This window comes from Aptenodytes patagonicus, chromosome 5, assembly GCF_965638725.1.
Source record: "Aptenodytes patagonicus chromosome 5, bAptPat1.pri.cur, whole genome shotgun sequence".
In the NCBI taxonomy this organism is placed as follows: Eukaryota; Metazoa; Chordata; class Aves; order Sphenisciformes; family Spheniscidae; genus Aptenodytes; species Aptenodytes patagonicus.
Window position 1 is genome coordinate 48,835,599 of NC_134953.1, and position 22,139 is coordinate 48,857,737.

General features: G+C 40.7%; 1 protein-coding gene and 1 long non-coding RNA gene across 9 annotated transcripts in view; one reads left to right on the forward strand and one right to left on the reverse strand.

The window, feature by feature from the left end:
- Positions 1-19,585, forward strand: part of RABGAP1L (RAB GTPase activating protein 1 like) — a 265,566-nt gene extending 245,981 nt beyond the window's left edge. For 7 of the 8 annotated variants that reach the window (XM_076339624.1, XM_076339623.1, XM_076339625.1 and 4 more), the window contains 6 exons: positions 7,171-7,281; positions 9,735-9,839; positions 11,055-11,138; positions 11,641-11,712; positions 13,049-13,246; positions 13,628-19,585. In XM_076339624.1, coding sequence (XP_076195739.1) covers positions 7,171-7,281; positions 9,735-9,839; positions 11,055-11,138; positions 11,641-11,712; positions 13,049-13,246; positions 13,628-13,783 — 726 coding nt within the window. In that variant the 3' untranslated portion in view covers positions 13,784-19,585. Of the gene's footprint in view, positions 1-2; positions 2,629-7,170; positions 7,282-9,734; positions 9,840-11,054; positions 11,139-11,640; positions 11,713-13,048; positions 13,247-13,627 lie in introns of those variants that run through there. The other variant, XM_076339626.1, reaches the window with a different exon arrangement.
- LOC143161070 (uncharacterized) lies at positions 18,566-22,010 on the reverse strand. The gene is made up of 3 exons (XR_012995472.1): positions 21,808-22,010; positions 19,030-19,318; positions 18,566-18,638 (listed from the first exon to the last, which is right to left on the reverse strand). It is a non-coding gene; the product is annotated as an uncharacterized LOC143161070 (long non-coding RNA).
- Between the last annotated feature and the right edge of the window lie 129 nt (positions 22,011-22,139).

Genomic DNA, 22,139 nt, shown 5'->3' on the forward strand with positions numbered 1-22,139 from the left:
AGTTTATATGTTTGTAGGTAACTCTCCTGCTGTTGCACTTTTACGGGAGATCTTCATGAGACGCAGAAACAAAGTTTGATTCTCAGCTACAGACACAAAAAGGAGAAAATACACATTGTTCTAGCACAAGTTGTGTGCAGTGGCATCCACAAAGACTTTTGGAAGATGAACTCTTCCTTGACTGATATGATCCTTGTTATTCATCTCTGTTTATACCAAGCGTTAGTAATTTTTTGTTAATATAATGCCTAGTACAGTGGGATCCAGAGCTCTCCTGGGGTCCCAAGGTACTACTGCAATAGAATTAACAGCGATAAATGTCCTGCTTTAAAGCAGCAGAGAAATAAAGGTTCAGTTATTAATATGATAGCTTGATAGTTCACCAAAAAAGAATAGTTCTTTAATTTTGGATCAGCATTGCTTATCTTTCCAATGTATTTGCTTTTATTGTCACTGCTACATTCTGTTGCCATAGATTTTTGTGTGATGGAGGCTCTGCCTCTAGGCATATACTTCACTTAGTGTTCAGGATCCATTTATTGCTTACCCTGTTTTATAAAATTCAGTTTTCTTTAGGTGAAGCTGCCAGAGATGAAGCACTTTACTGCCCATTGGCCAGGTTAACTGGGAACTGACATTGCTTACATATACCTGTACTGTTTTCCTGCTGTTCTTCATTGTGCCTTAATATGTTAAGTGACATTGCAGTTGGTATGGAGTCCACCAGGAGTGTGGAGTCGTAAATAATCATATAGGGAGCAACAGGTTTATGTGGTCTGTGAACGTGAGGAAACTGCACCATGTTCAGGAAACCACAGTATGAAAATCTGTAGTGAAAGACTATGCCATAATTCACAAATGTGATGAGATACAGTTACAGGTACAGACCAAGTAAAACTGACTTTTTTTAAAAAAAAAAGTATTTACCTGTGAAAAATTATGTTTTGAGTATATTTCTTTTGATGTCAAAGGGTGTAGATTTTATTGTCTGTGAGAACTGGGACTGCTGTAGCAGCCGAGAGCCAATAGTGAGTATGACCTATGTAGAAAAAACCACAACTTGCTGCTGACTAAGTATTTTTCCAGTGGTTCACTTATAGTACTGTGGAATTTAAATAAGACTTAGAAAACAAATAAGGCTTCTTTAAAGCTCTGTGGAAGCATATTAACTAGTTAATCTTGGGTGATGGACAGTGAAGAACATTATCGCCAAGCTGCAAATGAGTATATAGAAAGTGACTCTTCGGCCACTGTGTGAGTCACTGTCACAGTCAAGATCACAGCCCAGGGTTTTGGCTTGCTCTTTTGCAACTCACTGTGTGATTTTTTTATTAAGCCGGATTGGGTCTGATCCTCTTGGCGATGCTGTGATTAGAGAGAGTCCCTGTAACTGGCTAGCTGCACATTAAGTTCAAAGTTCGGACGCATTCTTCAGCTGATGGGTGTCATGGAGAAATGCTTATAAGTGCTCTCTGTTCCTTGTCTTGCTTGTTTGATTTTATTAATGTGTCAAGCTGAGGTTGGTAGGAATCGACATTTCAAGAGTGTTTCCAAAGGGCAGCAAGAAACGCAAACTGTGTGGATCCTCGCAGGCAGAAAGTGGAGAGCCAGCTTCGCTTGTCCCTTAAATGATCACTCTGCAGCCCCTGTGTTTAGAAATGCATTTCATTTTGGCAGCATCAGTGCTAGACTTTGCCCAGCCGGGCCTGGTTTGGGAAAGGACTGAGTCTACGCTGTTGAAAAGCCAGTATTGCCTGTGAGTGTGGCGTTGCTGCTAGCTCCCTCTGGCCTTGTGCGCTCTCTGTGTGGGCTGTGCCCTAAAGGCCTACATCGTTGTAATTTTTACAGTTTCTCTTCCCAGAACAAAACGAGTTTTTGGTTTACTGCCCAGGAAGGGGATGTTTCTTGGATGGGATTGCTGGCGTGGAGATCCCTGCAGAATATTCCTCTTATAGGTCAAGAAGGAAACAGGCTTTCAGTCTGTACATAGTTTTTAGTTATAGCTGTTACAGTTTTTGTCGTTTGCAGCATGTTAGTTTTTATTGCCAATAGAGATTTGTCAGGACCACAGAGACATTGGCACTTCCGAGTTGCAGTGATGAAGGATGTCTTGAGTAAGACACCTGCCTGTGACATGGCCCTCAGTGGAAATGGCTTGATGGACAGTTGAGAGAGTAGGAGATGGGCCGTGCGCTGCGCTGGGGTGGGAGCAGCCACTGCGATGGCAGTGGGACCCCTGCTGCACTGCTGTCTCCTCCTCCTGGTCCATCCCTGCTGCGCTGTGAGCGGTGGGGAGGGAACTCGCGGGAGCTGGCACAGCTCTCCCGTGCAGGTCTGACTTTCACCCGGGCGTCCAGGAGAGACCAGGACCAAATGAGAGCAGTGTGAGAGCGTGGCGTGCTTCTTCCTCTCTTCCCCAGTGCTTTGGGTCCTAGAGGTGTTCCCGAGCACGGGAACAGTGGGGCTGAGCAGCCTCCTGTGAAACGCCAGGAAAGAGATGCTTCCTGCCTGAGGGCAGCTGGGTCCAGGCAGGGTGCTCCTCCAATCCCACCGACCCCAAACTCTCCATAGGCTCCAGAAAAGGGCTGGTTTTGCAACATCTGGCCTGCCATTAACCAGTTGCGTTTTCTTGACAGGTTAAATTCATGTGCTATAATAAGCTGTGTTACATGCCACAGGAGTTCCTGCCCAGCTCGTATTTTACATGTTGATTGTGATTTGACTTACCAAAAGAACAGTATTAAAGAGTGCCATGATTTTTGGTGTTTGTTTCCTTCTGTATTTACAAGTATTATTTAGGAAAAATGTATTTTTTATGGACACCTTTTCACTTTAGTTTCTATTGCTTATAACAAATTATCACTCACATTTTTGTCAGATAGATTTTTAAAAGGTGCAAGAATAAATATGTTCTAAATTGCTGTTTGTCACCGAATTTCATGACTTTTGGTTAAAATAAATTACAAATTGCCTATAGAAGCCAGGAGGAAAAGTGAGTTGCATGTGCAGAAAAAATAGCAATATAGTTCAGATTGATATTTTTCTATATATTATGGGGGTTTTTTCTGTGTTTGAGAACATCTCGTGTAACAGGGTTTTGGTTGACTTGATGGGAAATTGACGGAGTTGGGCTTGGGACTTCTTGATTTAAAATAAAGAGGATATAACCATACAAAGAAGGACTGGAGTTTTGCAAGCAGACCCTGCCTGTGCACACAGTTCTGTTCTGAGGGTAGAAACACCTTTTCCTCTGTGGACCTTGTTGTGCAACGGAGAAGTTGTCTCTCTGAATAAATGTGTAATTTGGACATAATAGCCTTTTGCATGTTTGAAGTGGAAGCAAAAATTAATACACTGGTCATTTTTATTCAGAGTCATGGTAACTGAATGGCAACTGTCATGAGGAAAAACATAAGATAACTCTTGATGTGGCTTGTTGTTTGTTTGCGGTTTTTAAAAAAAGTGTGCTGGGGCATTTTTGGGAATGCTTCTTCAGAGTCAACAAACAGAAAACACAAATCACCTCCAGGAGCCTCTGTGTTGCTTCCCATGAGAGTTTTCCTGGATAGTTGCTGTAAAAGCCTTTTGGGTTTCTAGATGGAGGTTCACAGGGTTTTCCTTCAGAGCTCCTCCACAATCAAGAGCCCTTTCTAATGGGCTTACGAAGACTTCAGTTTGCTCACATCCAGAAAAGTGAATTTTAATCAGTGTTTTCATTCCACCATTGCGGATCTGTTCATGCCCAAAGATCTGGGGTTTCAGTGTTTGCTCATCAGAAAATGCGACACTGAATTGCTTAACAAGGTTTGTGACTCGTTACACCCTGCTTGAGTAGCAGCACAGAGAGGATGCATCATCGCCACTAATCTTGTCAGGAATTGCTCCTTGGTGCTGGCTGGAAGGGAGCAGAGGGTGGAGTTCAGCCTTTCAGTCCTCCTGAGCTGAGTGAGGCTTGCCTACTGCTTTCAAATTTGCCTTCTTCTTTCCGTCCAGTGTGTGATGGAAGCTGGAGTATATCCTCTTTAAAACTCAGAACCAAAAACCCACTGAAGATTCAGCAACGGTTTTTTTTTTGGCTGTCTTCGTTGGTATTAAAAATTATTTTATATCCTGTTTTCACTGTCTTTACACCAATGGTTGAAAGCAGTATTTGGTCTGTGACTTTACAGGAGGTAAGTTTATTTGTGTTTATATGTATCAGCGGTGTTTGTCCCTTTTGGAAATGCAGTATCCTCCTTTTAAAAGCTAACCAGAGTTCACCGGCTGCCTTTTGTAAGCGGAAGGAGGAATTTGGGAAAGAGGAATCTCTTATGTTACTGATTGTAGAAACTGAGCAATGCCGAAGAGAAGGAAATCGTTGTAGTCAGTAAATTGTTAGTGGTGTGTAAAGAAAAGGCAGGAAGCTGTCTGTTTACACCAAGGACAACGAGCAGGTCTGATGAGTTGGCTTATGCCAGGTTACAAAATGCTGTCTGTGATGCAAGTCCTGCTGTAACGAACCAGCTCCATCTGTTGAACTTCATGCCATTGCGAATGTTATTTTATAAAACCCTGTAAATATTTCAGAGCCGTTGAAAATAGTTTGCTACATGTGAAAAGCGCTATTTGCTATTTTTGTCTTTACTGTGTAACGTTAGGTTTTATTTAGACTTAAGCAGATTAAGAGTTTCCTCCTGAGGAAGGAGGCAGTTTTTCACTGCTAGATCTGGGGGGAGGAGCTGGAAAAGACAAACCATCTAATCGCACATACTGCCCTGTGTGGAGGAAGAGTAAAGGTGGCCCTATAAGAGACTTTCCGCTGGAAATTAAAAGTATGGTGAACGAGATAAAAACATCTCTTAGCTATTGACTGGATGCCCAAGGTAAGAGATCTTTAACTTCCTAAAAACATGCCATGTAAATTCTAGTTTAAGAGGAGGATAGCGCATTTCCAACCACGTAGCTTGCTTACCCACTTGTCTGCGAATGCAAAGCAGGAACTCTGAACTTCACATTGTGCGGCTTGCTTTGCGGACACTGAAGCTTTTGGCAAAAGCATAGCAAAAATGTTAAAGCAAACTTCTTTCTGGGTTATTTTGTGGAAGTCTTAAGAATTTGCTGATTTCTCCCTCCAAGCAACATCCCTATGAAAAGGTATTGGTGCTGCAGCACCTGGCAGCAATGCTGTCCTGATCTGGTCCTGGTTTTTAGGTGAACTCAAGTCACTTTCTGACAACTGCTCACTGGCAGAGCTGTGTCTGTAAAAATCCACATTTCCAAGATGGTCTGAACAAAATACAGAAATAAAGACACATTAGAGCCTTTTAAAATTATTATTGTTATTGAAGACTGCAATTTGGTTTTACACTTTATACCCTTACAGAAGAATTTTACTTTTAAAAATTCCTTGTCCCAAACAGAATACAGTGCAATTAAAATAAAAAAGACCCCAAAGTTATGCGTCTTTTAGCAGTGGTTATTTTAACTATGTTAAAACAAAAGTATTTTACTTACAGTTTCTGTTACAAAACAAGTTATTTAAAGTACGATCTTTTGGAAAGGAAACAAACTTACTTTCCTGTACAGCGCAGTGCATAGTCTAGTTGCACAATAGGGTCACATTAATGAGAGGGTATTTGCAGAGCTTCTACTTCCTGCCACAGAGGAAGCTCCCACACAGAAGAGACCCTTTTTAGCATCCTCTTAGAGCTGTAGTTGTCCTTTTTTGTTTAAGACAAGCATGCAAAATCTTCTTGCAACAGAAAGGAAAATTGCAGTTTCATGGTGGTGAGTTTGGAAAGAAAAAAATATCTGAGCGTAGCTGGTGAGCAGGAGGAAGTGAAGACAGGTGAATAATGTGCTTATGCAAAGAAATCACATTTTGTAGGAAGGCATTCAGTGAACAACTCTTGGAACTTTTTTGCTGTCTTAAGTGCTGCTATATATTCACTTTTACTGTTTTTTCTTGGAGAACATAACTTAGCTTTCAAGTGAGCACAGGTCCTTTTTGAAATCTCGGCATGTATATTATTGTTCCTCCACCTATGAGTTTCCATATGAACTTAGTATTTTTCCTTGAGTTTCCACAGCGCACAAATTCCCTTTACAGTCTCTTTTGGTATGAAAGATACTCGGTCATTGTGTGACTGGAGGCCAGCGTATTTTTTGCTCTCTTAAAATCCGTTTGAGGAGGGCACCTCTGTCTGTCCCACCTGGCTGTGTTCTTCTGAAGATGAAGATGAAGATGTGTCTTTGATGTGGACTCCTGGAAGTCCACTGACCCACAGACATCTTTTGAATATGATTCTGCTTCTCAGCCCTAGAAGAACAGTCACTGAAACTGATTTTTAAAAAACATGAATTACTACTGTTCATTCTTCTCCTGTGTACTTACCTCTCTAGTTAGCGCTCTACGTAGTCATTTCTGCCTGTGCGGAGTGGGTAGGGAGTGCAGTGCAGCGAGGACCAGGGCCTGCAGTCTCAAAGTTCTGCATTTTGTGTTGCTGTGCATTGCCTGCCAAGCAGGTTCTGGGCCCATGCCCAGGGAGTGAGGTCCCCTCTCCATCTGGCACTTTTTCTCAGCAGGTATCCTGTAAAACGTGCACTGTTGTCACTGGTGCAAGTTACAGAGAAAGTCCACAAATGGCAATATAGATCCATACAGCAGCTGTAGGGAGTTCCCTGCTAAATGATGTTCTTCACTGGTCCCGCAAAGGATGGGAGGTTGGCACTACATCATCTACAAAATGGACTATTTTTATGGATTCCTGCAGACAAAATTTTGTAAAATGGAGCAGGACAGCTTTCTACTTATGATTGGAAACTTTATTATGAGTATCTCTTAATTGGTCCCTGTTCACTGCTGCTGGGTGGGATTTTATCTGCCTAATTACTTTGATGATGAGCAAGCAGAAACCAAGTGCTTTTGTGGAGAGGACTGTGTTTACTTTTGACAGAGAAAACCTACAATCAGTGTGTCACTTACGCGACACAGCATAACCATTGGGATGTAAGTGGAATCGCTGCATTTGCACTGCTGGCTTAATTCACTGTTGTTTCCCAGAGCAGCAGTCCTGTCTTAATGTGCACTCTTGCCTTCTCAGTGTTTTACACACACAATATACTCGCTTATTGCTCTTTAATATTGATAAGGATTAACTTCGTTTTCTGGTTGTTCCTTTCTTTCTGCAGAGGGAAAACCGCAGGCTCCAAGAAGCAAGCATGCGGCTGGAGCAGGAGAACGATGACCTTGCCCATGAGCTTGTAACAAGCAAAATCGCCTTACGAAATGACCTGGACCAGGTAATGCTAACAGAGATGGGTCCCAGCTCAGACTTGGCAACACGCATTTTAGGAGGCCTGCTTTGTGCTCAAGTGAAAGCATGAACACAACATTAAAAGTATAATTATTTGTGCCTTTATTTTCCTGACAACCTCGCTTCTAGTTGCAGTCAGAAAGCTGGATTTCCACATGCATGCAGCTGTAGGCACTCACAGTGGTGTCTTGCCTACGCTGACTGCACCTTCTCTGTTGTGGATTGTTTTAGAAAATGTAAGCCATAACCTTTAGGCAGATACCAAAGAATGAACATTTACTTGAAAAAGGTATCAAAAAAGGTACCACGTACTCCTCGAAAGACTAATTTCGAGGGAAGTTGCCTTGCAGAATGTCTACCACCTTACGTGGATCTGTTTTTCACAGCAGTTTTAGTACAGCCAATAAAATTCAGAGACAATGAAGTGGCATGGCACCAAAAATTAGAAGGGCTCCTGGGTGTCCTTTGATAACTGCTTTTGTTTCCTGTGAAGACTGGAATGTGGAGGGCAGCAGCATTCAGAGCCTTTTATCTCAGACATGGCTGTCAGAAAACCACACGTTCAACCCTCTTCTTTCTTGGAGTGTTTTATGTAGTATTGATAAATGCCGTAACAGCTATTATTAAGGTACTAAATACAGGAGGGCCGTACTCCACCACACCTCGTGATTAGTCCCTTGCTCAGTGAGGGCTGTAGTGCCTTTTATAATGTAAAATCTTTTCCCGCCAGGGCCTCTCAATTTGATTTCCCATAGTTATTTGGCTTTCTTTATCTAACCTCAGAATTGTAAACATCATTGACCACAGTTGTGCAATTTGTATTTCTGTGTAGGCAGATCCTTGACAGTTAGGCTCTCCTGATTTGGATCCATGTGATTCTAAAAATCTGAGCTGTCTTGGTAAGCAAACGCAAGCAGAGATGCACTTTGCATGACGGAGTGGGCAATCTTGTGTGAAGGCCAAAAGCAATGTGTTGAGGTGCTCTATCTTCCCTGGGAATAGCTGTACATAAAGCAGCTTTATGTCTGCTGCTGCCCATGCTTGTTTTTTCTCAAGTATCATGACAAGGCTGCCAAGCACATACCTTTGCCAGTCCCATTCCTTGCTCTCCTGCATTTTAGCAGTCTTTCTGTAGACGAGAGTGGCTCCATGAAGTTTTCCCACACCCCGCCTCAGTTCACTGGCACTGAAAGAAAAGCTTTGTGCTGCTGCACTCCTCATCTGCAAGGACAGGTGATACCGTACACCACTGCAGGTGCTTGGAGAACCTGGAATGAACACATAAAAGGAGGAAAGATTTGTAGTTCCTTCAAAGCACATCTTCAACAGGTCTTTCATCAAAAATATCCTTGTAATCCCCGAGTTCTTTTGTTCTAAGATGTCAATCTTACCAATTTTCCATTCTTTCACTGCTTGTTTTCCTTTCTCCCATACAGCCATATACACACTAAGCAATGCAGCAATCCTCAATCCGTCTCTTCAGTTGTGGCCCTGGTGGAGCTGCTTCTGCTACCCACAATCGCCACTAACACCATCATTAATAATTAACACTGTGGCAGATGGATCAGCTAATACCACCAGCAGTGGTAGAAAACCAAACTGCAACTCGGGGACAAGTTCTGTACTGTTATTTGTTGTTTACAATGCCATTTTCCCTCTTGTATTTTCAGCAAACTAAGTATTATTTGACCACAACCATTGCCTGTTCTAGCACCTAGCTACTGAACAGAAGGAGTGGTGTGATGCAGTGTGTATCTCCCAGTTGGGGAGGTCAACAGGATATATCCAGACATCGAGAAATACATTTCTCTCCTGGTGACCAGTGAGGATAGTGCTCACAAAAACAAAGCATTCCCAGTATGTTTCACCATAAGCCCGGCCCTTCAAAGAAAGGAGAAAATTCATATTCTCCAGTACACACACAGTATCAAGTTTCTCCAGGTAATACTTATTTGCACTGATAAACAAACCACTTTATCTGATGGTCCTGTTTGTCTCTTTTATACTTGTCTTCGCCTGGACACTTTGTAAGATACAGTGCAGGCACCTAACGTTTTCTACAATATCTGCTTTCCCTGCTTACAGATACAAAAATGGAATGAGTTTTCTGAAGTTACACAGGAGCTAAATCATGCTGCCCTCACTTAGATTAATATTGTTCCCAACAAAAATATCCTATACAACATTGTTTGTATTAGGTTTGTATTAGGACATAGTATCAATGATTACTTACCATCTGGGCATAGGGTCCTTTTGCACAGTTGTTGAAACACAGTGAAATAATGGGAATTTCATATAAAAAATAGGTTAGGTGAGCCATCAGAGGGCAGGAAAAGGCAATGCTAGAAACTGAATCTGCAATATTTCTGAGATGTATATACCCATACATTTGTATTGGCACAGATAACATCCGATTTACACCAGCGTTTCTAATTCTAGGCTGAAGACAAAGCAGATGTTTTGAACAAGGAACTTCTCCTGACCAAACAGAAGCTAGTAGAGACTGAGGAAGAGAAACGGAAGCAGGAAGAGGAAACTGCTCAGGTAAGGCATTCCCCAACTTTTCCCATTTAGTAAGGAAATGCAAGCAAAAGGATATGAATGTGTTGCAGTTGCAGAAAGAATTTTGTCTTCAAAGTGCAGTCACAATTAAAAATTTACAGTGCCAGGGTAAATGTTTTTTTTTTTTTTAAGTATGTTTTTCAGTGTTTTCCTTTACTTGAGCTCTGAAGGTTCAGTTTTCCATACCTTGTCCTCTTCCCAGTATTCTAATAATCATTTTCACTGGTAGTGAGCAATCGCAACTAAGGAGACACAATCAGACCTTTTTTAATTGTCTAAACAAGGAGCTGGAGGAGTTGTTGCCTTGTAAGAGGCCATTCTGGATTCAGCTGCTGATTCACTGAAATAAAGCTGTGAATATTCCTGTCTGAAGCTAGAACCAACAGCAGAACAGTTGAGGGTTGGGAGAATTTTGCTGACTCGACCTGGCCTCATACTTCTTTGCAAATTGTTCAGTCTTAGTTTTTTAATCCTACGTATCTAATGTGCTGAATACTGACATACAGAAAGTACGTTTCAAAAGTGATATGCTGATTTTTATTTTTCCCATTTGACAACAGTGGTTACAATAATCAAACAGTAATTCTTTGTGTCTCTCTAAAATGGAGGTTGCAGTTCTCCGTTTGCTATAAACAAGGCAGTGGAGGCCTTTTTCCTACTGAAAGGGCTCGCAAAATTTAGTGGTTCTGAATGGTGGAGGAATGAGTGAGCTGTATTTTAATGCAGCGCCACAGACCAAAACAGATTTTTTTCTCCTGTTACAGAGATGAGAGTGATAGTGCTGAGATTCTTCTTCCTGTTCCATCTCCAAACAAACAAATAATCTGTCTGCCCAAACCTTGTGTGACAGTGTGCAGAAAAACAAAATCAGTAAAACCCACTTAATAGTAATGCTCTTGTTTTGTGTTCTGTGGACCACGCTGTACCACCATTTAACGCAGAGAAAGAGAATTACCCTACAGGAGAATTCTCTAAGCAGGGATACACTGTATCACAGTATAGACTTTTTGGTTATAACTGAATATAGTAAGTATTTGTATACCGAGTAAATCAGACACTTGTCTGAAGAACTGGAATTTGGTAAGAAGAAGCTGTAGACCTGTTGTAAACACAGCAAGACTTTGAGAGAACAATCTGATGACGCATTTTGAGAACTTCTTCCGGTGTACTGTGTAACTTCTCTCCTTCAATTGCTAGCTGAAGGAAGTCTTCAGGAAGCAGCTAGAGAAGGCAGAATCTGAGATCAAGAAAACCACAGCCATTATAGCAGAGTATAAACAGGTACTGTTCTAGAGACGCTTTCTCGTATTTCTTCTTTCAACCTGTTCCGAGGGCTGAATTTTCAGAGTTGCAGATCTCATTCTTTAAATAAGATACACTACATTTCAGGCTTTTGGACAGCAAGCATTGTAATTTGTCATAAATCTTTTTGTGGTTTTCCTAATAGTCTCCTAATTTTAGGGAATCAGGAATAACCTGTCTTTCAGCTAATTTTAGTACTGTAGGGTGAATGCTTCTTTACTCTGTGACATAATGCAGCATAAACATTATAAACCAGTTCTTCCATAAAATGTTCCGGTCTCCGTGTTCAGGTTCTGTATTGAATACTGCTATTTTTTTCAGTCTCGTTATCAGCAGCAGTGGATTTGTTAAGGGGGAGTGCATATACCTGAGTGAGGCAGAATTTAAGAAATGTTGGCTCTAACAAAAAGCATTGTCAAAAAGCACAGGTTCTATTTTAGTACAGTAAACTTTAGCTAAGAGACTGCTTTCTCTGCTCCAGATTTGTTCCCAGCTGAGTACCCGGCTGGAAAAACAACAAGCGGCCAGTAAAGATGAACTGGAAGTTGTGAAGGTGAGAATTGGGATGTTTCTAACGCAAGTATTGCTAAATGCCAGGGATATAGAACAAAGTGTGAATTGAAGTTTAATGTAACAACAGCGGTGTCCACCCAGCTGCACTGATAGCCCCACATGCATTTTTCATCAGATGTAAACAATGAAAAGGTCTATTTCCTTTCACGGTTCTTTATGTTATATCAGACAGGGTGGAACTCTCAAACTGAAGTGCATATCCTACTTGGCTTTTCTTTTTCCTGTTGAAATGTATACTTTCTGCAAAAAATGTAGAGAGACAGTATTTACTTGGATGTTTTAATTAAATGGGGGAAAAAAAAGGCTCTCTAGAAGAGGAAACATGTTGCTTCTCCAGTGTGCACAGTGGAGGGGTCAGAATTGGCCAAATTGGACACTGTTTATATCTGGGTTTCTGTAATTTGAGCAGGGTTGGTTTAAGTAATTGGCACAGCTTGGGCCATCCCCAGAATTTCCCTAGCAGTTCCTTTCCCTTCTCTAAACTCCCTTACCAGGAACATCTGCACTAGAGGTAAACGTTTCCTGATCAGGTAATAATTCCATCCTTCTGCTTTGTTTTCCCTCTGCTATAGCTTCTAGTTGTTTCTTTAATACTCAAGCTGAACCTGATTTGTTGCTTTTTAGTGACTTTTTTATGTTATTGATAAAATAATTCTAGGATTGATGTTCCTATAATCTGCTGAAATAGCTCAATATCCTGTTTTAGTTTGTGCGAGCCAGGCCAGCTGTGCTACATCTTCAGCCATGAGTAACTGGTTCACCGCTCCAGGTAGCACGAGAACCTTACTGTTGTGTGTCAGGCGTCACTGGCAAAAAGGGCTATCCCCTCCGATGCTAAACAAGCACCAACAGGACAGTATCGGCCCTTGCAGTGAGCACAGGCTGCTCGCTTGCTTCTGGAAATATGGAAAAGCTACCTGGTATTCTTTAAAACATCAAAATCTGTATTAATTTGGTCAAGTGCTTTTATGGAAGACAAAAAGTCCCGAGAGTGTAATTTACTCTTCTGAATTGTGCTGGCATAAATACTGCAAAATATTATGAAGCTTTGGTAGCAAGAAGGCTTGAATAATTCTAATCTAGGAGCAAAGTCTCTGTGCTTAGACAGAGCATGCTAAGTAGGAATTTTTATACTGGTTAATATACCCCGGAAATTGTTCATGAACTTCTCAAATTCTTTTCATGTCAAATATGAAAACTGCAGTACTAGTTCGAGTATTACTGACAGAAAGCCAGTCTAACATAAAAATGGCTCTTCCAGGAAGCACAGCAACTCCTGTAACATGAATTAAAAATGAGCTTTCTGGGTATTTCAGGGTAAAGTGATGGCCTGCAAACACTGCAGTGAGATTTTCAGTAAGGAGGGGGCACTGAAGCTGCCTGCTGTAAGCACGGAGAATAAAGGCATAGAAGCAGATGATGAGAAGGATGCACTGAAGAAGCAGCTGAGAGAGATGGAGCTGGAACTTGCACAGACCAAACTGCAGCTTGTGGAAGCCAAGTGCAAAATTCAGGTACATGGAATCCAAGTGCAGCAGGGCAGTCTCCTTAACCTCGTTGTGCTCAGTCCAAAATAATTCTGAATCATGCAAAAAATTGTTCCAAAAAGGAGCATATGCCTGTACCACTGTATACCTGTGAACTTCCAGAACAATTTTCTGTCTTTTAAAAAAAAAAACAAAAAAAAAAAAAGAAAGAAAGAAAAGAAAAAAAGAAAAGAGGTTTTCATTTTTATATTTAAATGTCTTCTCCTGTTTCCACAATTTCAATCTGTCTTCTGTCCCCAGTGCCTGGGAGGTTGCAAGGAAAGTGCTGGATTGCAGGGACTGAGTTTGAGGATGCTTTTTTGTTAATTAATCGGCTTTTGATCAATTCTGACTATTCTGCTTTCTTAGGAGCTGGAGCACCAGAGAGGAGCCCTTATGAATGAAATCCAAGCTGCCAAAAACTCTTGGTTTAGCAAAACCCTGAACTCTATCAAAACGGCCACAGGCACACAGCCACCACAGCAGCCTCAGCCACCCCTGCCACCCAAAGAGGGCAGTACATAGTTCCAGCCAGACCCGATACAAGAGCACAAAGAACACCACAGCTGAAACCCTGGAGGAGTCTTCCAGTGGTCTCTCCTCTTGGGGAAAGGACAAAAGGCAGGAGTGCAGGCTTGAAGTGAAATTCTTCGGTGTTTCTCATTCATTCTGATGTGACCCTTTTCAAAGGGGGAAAAAAAATAATTCCTGTTTTATGTTGAATTCTTACTTCCCAAACTGCCTTGCTGAAAGCCACGTTCTGATACCTTCATACTTTTACACTTTATTTTATATGACTAGATGTTAAATAAATACTTCAAAACTAGGTCTTTAATACATGACTAATTATTCAAAATTATTTTTATCTTGCATAGAAGGTTTTTTCTTCTTCTGGAGGAAGAGAGAATGGAAAATGTAAAGTACTGAAGCATAATCTCTTCATAGAAAGCACAGTGTAATAAGTACTAGCGTGTGTGCGGGTGTCTAGGATAACTTATGCCCTGGGACCATCAGAGAAGTTTATCGCAGTGACTGCGTCCTGCAGAGAAGCACTTTTTGTAAAGCTTAGGCCATAGCAAAGATAGTCTTGTGCTCTCTTGGCACAATTGTTTATGAGCTTCCCTGGTAATTTCTTAGTTTTGATTGTTTTTTCTTCAGAAATGCAAGTAGTGCAGTTCTTCGTAGCACTGTTGTTTAAAGGCTATTTACAGCTGAACTGGAATTTAACATAAAGTTATCTAGTTCCCTTTTTTATTTCATGTTTATACTAAGAATTCCAAGAAATAATTCCTTCCACTGGGATAAAGGGAAAACTGTTCAACATTTATTTGATGTTTTTGCTGACAAGCAGAGTGAAGACCTTGCATAGTTTTGACCTTTTGTGAATCCTGTGCAATAAAAGGGTAGGTTTTATGAATAAAATTAATGAAAACCTTTCCTTGGGTCTATATTCAAATTCTGAATTTGACACAGAAATGAGGTATCAAATAAAAAACCCAAAAGGCTTGTGCTGCACTGATGAATAAAACATCATAGAAGCAAGATCTGTTTGCTAGAAGTATTTGGTTAGGAAATGCTACGTTGGTATTACTTATTTTTATAAAACCAAACATTTTCAAGTGGAATACAAAACCTAGACTTTCCCGTGGGGTAGACTTCTCTGATTCCCAAACCTGTCTGGTTGTTTTATATATCTTAAGGTAAGAAAATTCAAAAGCATTTGTTTTGACTGAACATAAAGTGTTTATAGAAATACTTATTTCATGGAAAATTAAACTATTGCTTGAACTGATGGAATATTTTTTTAATTATACCTGCCATGTCTAAAGATGGTTTTGCAGGTAAATAGCATTGCTGGACTAAAGGTTGTGTGTTAATTGTTCCATTGACAAAATTGTTCCAGGGACATTAGTTCTGTTTTGATTTTTTTTTTTTTTTTTAAATTCTAAGGAATGCCATACCTTGTCAGTTTTGTACAATAAAATTTAATGATACCCATCTTGTGCTTTGTTGTCAAGCATAATTGTGAGTTACTTTAAACAGGGTAGTACAAATTTAATGTTACATGTGCCAAAGGAATGATTCTGAAAGGCAGTTGTGTTTGAAGTAGAGATCAAAATATAATCACTATCCAGACACAACTATTCTGCAATGAAATTCTCTCTTCTAAGAGTAAGGGGTTAAAAATTTTAATATTTTAAAATGTACCTGCAAGAACAGTGATTATCTGGAATTACTAATACAGCGAGAAAAAAGGGGGGGAAAAGCAGAAGGAATTTCTTTGGCAAATATTAACAAAGATCTCTTTCCCTGGTCACTTTCTTGCTAATAATATTTGCATAAATGTTTCCACTGTCTAAACCTAGCATTAGTCATTCACTTACCAGTTCCGCTTCACATTTGAAATGAACTGCATAATAAATTTGAAGTGACATTTAAGAATACCTGGTGAACATCTGATTGCTACATTTGAGAGTACTGTGCCGATGAGTGACACTGATGGTTTGACAAGTGTCCGAATTTCTCATTTCATTTATCTTAAATCATACTTAAAGTGGATTTAAAACCTTGCTTGGAAAAATGCGGTAATAATAATAAAAAATATGGTTAAGACTGTGATTCCCTGAGCAGCTGAGTTAACGTAACAGCTCGCTGCTGCTCAAAGATCTCACCCCTCCAACTCCCCATTGTACAGTCGTGTCCCTTGTCCTTGTTATGGCACTTACTGGAGATGATTAAAAACAAACAAAAAAAGATGTGGGTAGATTTTCTCCCCCACGGTTAGTCTTTTGCCAAGTTAATGAGTTAAATGATCTCAAAGGGTCCAATGAGTGCAAGCGGATCATGGGAGTGGGACTTCCCCAGTTCATCAAAAAAGAACTGTTAAATAAGCTCACGATGTTTCATGGAACTAGCTTTGACGCAGCATCATCTTTCTCAGTGTAGCAGCTCTCTGACTTTGGAAGTTGAGTTTCTGTGACAAAAACGTGTTTGCTACCTGCTAGCCATGATGATTTCAAAACTTTGTAGGATGGAAGCTGGCTTATATCAGCAAAAAAAGTTGCAGAAGGCGGTGTCTGCATTATCACTCTTGGCAATGACATAAAGGCAGCAAACAATTTTCACCTTCCATCTGTAGATCCAAGGTAGCATTTGTAGCAGTGGCATTTGGAAGAGTAATATTTACGTGGAAACTGTGTCTTCTCAAAACTACTGAAAGAGTAAGAAAATAGCTCTATGGCATTATCTTGATGAATAAGCATAGTTATATTCAGAAACAAGGAAAGGAGCAAGACTGCAGGATGAAACCAGGCAAGCTAAAATTCTACCTGCTGACTATACATGCTATTGGGAAACTTGGCTTCCTGTGAGAAAAGAAATCCGGGTTTTAATTAGCCCTTTCAGCAGTGTGTGAGAGCGCTACGTGCACACGTATCCCAGACCGACTATCTGTCGGGGATAGCTGGCTCATTTAGCTTTTCAGCAGGAAACATCAAAGTCTCACTGAAACTGTTACCTTCATGTGGCACTGGAACAGCTAACATAGCTCATAAGTCTGGAGTGATTAATATTTTTCTCCTGAGTCAGTATTAAACTATGTGTCCACATCAAACTTCTATTAAAAGTAATCTGAACTTTATAAATATATATGTGGAACTAAATCTTATTTTTTAATTTTATTGAGAATGCACAGTTCTGAAATAAAGCCTTTACTTTGATTAGGGACAAACCTACAAAGAATATTTTTAGTACAACTGTTTTATCTTGTTGGATTCTAATCTGTTCCTGAGATGCCCAATATGGAAAAAAAGTACTTTTTTTTCACTTTAAAAAGAAGTTGTTTTTACTTTGACTGTAACACTTTACAGGATAAATGAAGCAAGGCTGATTTAGTTACCTGGTACATCTGTGAACCAGTCTTGTATTATCTTTGTGAATCAAACTTAATATTCTAAAGTAATAGCACTTATTTCACTTGGTTTAACAAATTCTAAATGTACCCGGAGAGAATTAAAAACAATAAAATAGAAAATGTCATGCGTGGTGTTAATCCAAGAAACTGCAAAATCCCTGAGGTCCATATGCATTAATGTTTATTAAGACCAGTTTCAGGAAAGGTAGTCAGCCATGTAATCACTACTGCCAGCTGACAAACACATCCTTGTCCTGCCCATTAATTAGTATATAATTTGCTACAGCTAAGTTAAATTGCTTACATAGGTAAGCAATTTTTTTTTTCTTGTTAGACATTTTAAAGGACTTCTCTTGGTTGGCCCTTGAAATTTATTTTAAGATGGATGCTTTCATCTGTGCCATTGTGTTAAAAACAGCTCAAAATAAAAACAGCCATTTACAAGGGGAGAGGGAGATAGAAAGTCAAGAACAGCAAGAATTCAGCCCCTTGACAAAGCATGAAGTATCCCGTTGGCTTCAGAGTCACAATGTCACTCACTGACTGAACGTGGCAATTTAGGAGTAAATAAAAATCTGAATTTACTGGCACTGAAGTATCAAAACTTGGAAGCTGCATAAGTCATGCTTTCTCTACAGGATAAAGGTAGGGCTGTTCCCTTCCTTCTATTAAGTAGTTGCAGTGAAATCCATGAAACTACTTGTATGTGTGGGAGAACTATACCTCTTATTTTGATTTACTGTTAGACTCAGGGATAAGTGGCATACTTCTGCATAATCTAGTAAGCCTAAATACCTTTGCCATTGAAAACAGAAACACTGTTATCTTACAATGCAGGTTTTCTTCCACCTGCTAGAGAGAAAAACCTTAGTACATGTTACTGTCTGAATGTGAAGATCAGGGCAGAGATTCTCCTCTCCAGACTGAGGGACTGTTCTGGCTGACAAGCACGCCTCTCTTACAGCTGAACCCTGCAGAATGGGATGTTGTGCAAACAGCTGGCTGCACTAGACATGTAATGCTGTGTATACCCAGGGCGGTGTATACCCAGGCATCACATTGTTCTTGCGAACACAAAGGCTTAAACTAAATTATTTATTTTTCTGTCTATTATGCTAATATCCTACTGGGAGCTGTCCCATTACCTCCTTCCAAGTAATAATACTAAGGGGAGACACAATGAAGCACTCAAGTTTGGACCTTTCAAGTTTGGTTAGGTATATATCACAGCAGCCTTTAGCCTGGGCTAATCCATAGATGGGTTTTGGGAAATTCAAAGGATTTGCAACTGGATAAATAATACTCAGCATTGATCAAGATCCTATCTTTCCCAAGTCAGAAGTCTACATAATTTATTTCAGGATCGTGACTTAACACATACAGGTTAATCCTCCAGGAATACAGGGCTCTCCATTTCTCCGGGATTCCAACTGCTTTGCTACTGAATGTATTTCATGCTATTTTTACCTGAAAAAGAAAAAAAGATATGGGTAGAGAATTAGGACGTTACTTCCTCTTATTTTCTTATTCAGTGGGACTTGCTTTTATTTAACCTGTAAAGGAATATATATGTATCTTTGGAAAACTATATCTTATATATAGAATAATATATAGGAAACTGAATCACAAGGGGATAAATACATCAAAAGGATTTGGTATCATAAATTTCATTTGTGATTTGATACCACCAGAATCCTGGGCTGTACTAATTTCCTTTCAGTTTCTCTTATTTTTGTATTTTATATAATACATGGATGGTACTACCAATGCAAACAAGAGCAGGCTTTCTCAGATTTTTCTCCAGATCCCAACTCCCTCCTTCCAGTAATTCCTGGGCTTGCACTGCTGCTGATACTACCTTCAAAAGCTGTGCCAGGAGCTCTCTCAAGCTTTGGGAACTGTTGCTTTCCCATGGAAGAAGGTTCTCTGGCTTCTCTGAACTGGGTAAAGATGGCACATGAATGCAGAAAAGGGTCTAACCGAGCATGATCCAGATCCCTCGGAGTCTGCCATTCAAGGTGGATTCACTTCAGCACACTGAAAACAGAGAGCAGCTTCAAAGCTCTGACTCCATTACAATGAAGTTTTTCAGGTTTGGAGTTGCGTTTGTTGTCTGGGTGTGTCCCAAGTTTGTAAAATGCATTTTCCTAAAGAATTAGGAAAAAAGACCATCATAGCGGTATCAGACTTTTAACTGAGAACAATTCAGTACTGCCAGTTCTTGTGTAACAAATCCATGTATTATATAAAGTATAATATGGAAATATAAGTGTAATGCTTGTTATTAAAAGTGCAATTCAATGTACATGGTCACAACAAATGTTTACTTTTTTAATTGTTACAGAATTGTTTGGATCGGTACCTTGTTATTGTGTGAACGATGCCTTGTAAAATAAATGGAAATGCAAACAAAATGGGAATAAGTGCTTATTTTCATAAGCCATTTACTTAAGAAACAGCTTAAATCAGTTTGCAATAATAAACAGCTGCTGTGTCAGGTTTTCTGATACAGGTCACTCCAGATGGTTATTTTCAAGCAGCCCTATTGCGCTAGGACACAGTGACTTGGCAGACTAGCTGTCCAAAATGTGTGCATGCCTCATAGCTAATTTCAACCCGTTCATAAGGATAATGTACTCGTTCACAAGGGGTAATCTGTTCCGCAGGAGTCTTGACGGACAGGCACTGTGCTAGAGAGCTAACGGGTCACCCTGGCCCTCTGCTCCAAATGCTAGTCTGAGGTTTCCAGCACAGAGAACGTACTGGTAAATATGCTTTTCTTAAAGGTTGTTGATATATAGCAATGGGGCAGCAGGAGCTGTTGTTAAGGACTTCATGTTTCCCTGGAGTACACAAGAGAAACATGCAACTGTGCCATGAGGCAGCATGCCTGAAGGAAGAGACGTAGGGAGCAGAAAGAAACAACAAGAAACAGAAAACTGGCTCGTAACAGAGAAGCACGGCTGAGCAAGAACAGGACAGAGCAGAATTTACAGCAGTCAAAAGTATTCAAATCCTTTATTAAACCATTTTTCCATGTGAGCAATTGCTCTAGGATTTCTTTTGTATTAATTGAGATGAACAGCCATTGTTGCCAGATAACTGGAAAAGCACACGGCACTTCAGGGGAAGATATGAAGGCAAGGAGGTAAAAAAGCTGAAGATTAAATTTACCAGACATAGCATTTTGTACTGATTTACCTCCACATCACTATCCAAAGACTGTTTGTCATCAGTTGCTATCAATGCCCGCAGACAGAAGCGGAAGGAATGGCTACTATGTGCTAGATAAAGAGGCCACAACCTTTCAAAGCCCTCTCAGATGCTTCCCCCCACCCCCGTCTCTAGAGCTGATGAGCACTGAAGAGCGCTCTGCACCGTATTTTGTCTGCCAGACAGACTAGACCAGGATCTTTCAGCTGAGTTTCAGTAGTCCTACTAACTCTAACTTAGCTCCTTTTCCCCCTCCTGATGCAGGAGCTGTTCTGATTCTTCTCCCCTGAGAGAAGGCCTGCCACTTGGCTCCTTGTAAGGATGCGCAGAAGAAAACTTGGCTTTGTCAGGCTCTCTTCTGTTTCCAGCCAGGGGAGGATGTTTCCAGCCAGGGGAGGATGCAGCATCCAGATGCTACTGCAGCTTTATGCAAGGGAGAGCTGTGTGGAACGTTTTTTTACATTATAAGAGTGACAACTCTTCCATGTGGAAGCTGCCACTCAAGTGGAAGGGCCACGGGCACCGAAATGCTCCTGATTTAAGGAAACAAAATAAGCACTGGTTTTAAAACAATCTCAAGAAAAAAAGCAAATTACAGGCTCACTTACAAATGCATTTATCTATCAGTGAAAGTCTTTTCTCCTCTAGCCAGAAATTAACTTACAAAGCAATACCAATTTAAATTCTAAAACTGTGAGCACTTCCTAATATAAGACCACAACTGAGAGTAGAGAAACTCAAAGATTAAGGAAAAACCACCAAAAGTTTTTTCTTGTCTCAGTGGCTCCTCAACAGAAAGATCATAAGGAAACAATTCCTGAATAAGCAACCACCCTTAACCAATTAAACCACCAGGCCACAGAAGTAAACTCCAGTTGACCACATTGTATTTTCCAGATAATATCAACTAGCCCAGCTTCAAATGCTATTGCTGAAGATGGACAGGCTGAAGCTCAGTCCTGTGAAAATTAAACATAACCACAGAGTTAGTTATGCAGATCTTTCCTGACCCTCTCTCAACTGCAGATCTTGAAGCACTCGACCAGAGGGTTATTAATAAACGCTTCAGTAAAATGCCTGTTAGACCTGCTTTGCGGAATGCAGACTTTAACATAAATCCTTGGCTTCAGGTTTCCTATGAATTTACCTCCATCTAATCTATTCTTCCCTCCATACCTCTACAAAAAAAACCCCTCTTTACAGATTAATTAATTCCTGGATGTCCACTTTAGAAGAGAAAAAAACCCCAAGCCCATAAATCAGCAAATGAGCTAGCATTCCTCAATTTGGTAAAACAGATGTTGTAACTGGCACCCTCTTTTAGAGAAATCCGGTTTTTTTAAACGCTGAAGGGCTGTATCCTGCTCCGGGTTCCGTTGTTTATGAAAGACACCTGGAGGCAAACGCTGACTCTTCCACCTACCTGCTTACAGGAAGACTGCCATTGCCTTTTTTTTTTTTCCCCTCTGGGAAATTCGAATGCCCGACTGGGACCTGGGGATACAGCAACTTTGCTCAGTACGCTGACTTAGTAATGGTGGTGAGAAACACCTCGCTATTCGTTTTTTCCCTTGGGCAACTGCAACCGAGGTTGCAGTACTCAGGAAGGCCACGGCAAATCCCTAACCCCTAACGCGGTCGGGGGCGGGAGAAAACCCGCCCGGCGGCGGAGCCTGTCAGTCGCCGCCCCCCGGCCGGCTGCCGGCCTCAGGCACAGCCGGGGCGCCGTTCCCCGGCCCCAGTGCGGGCGGGCGC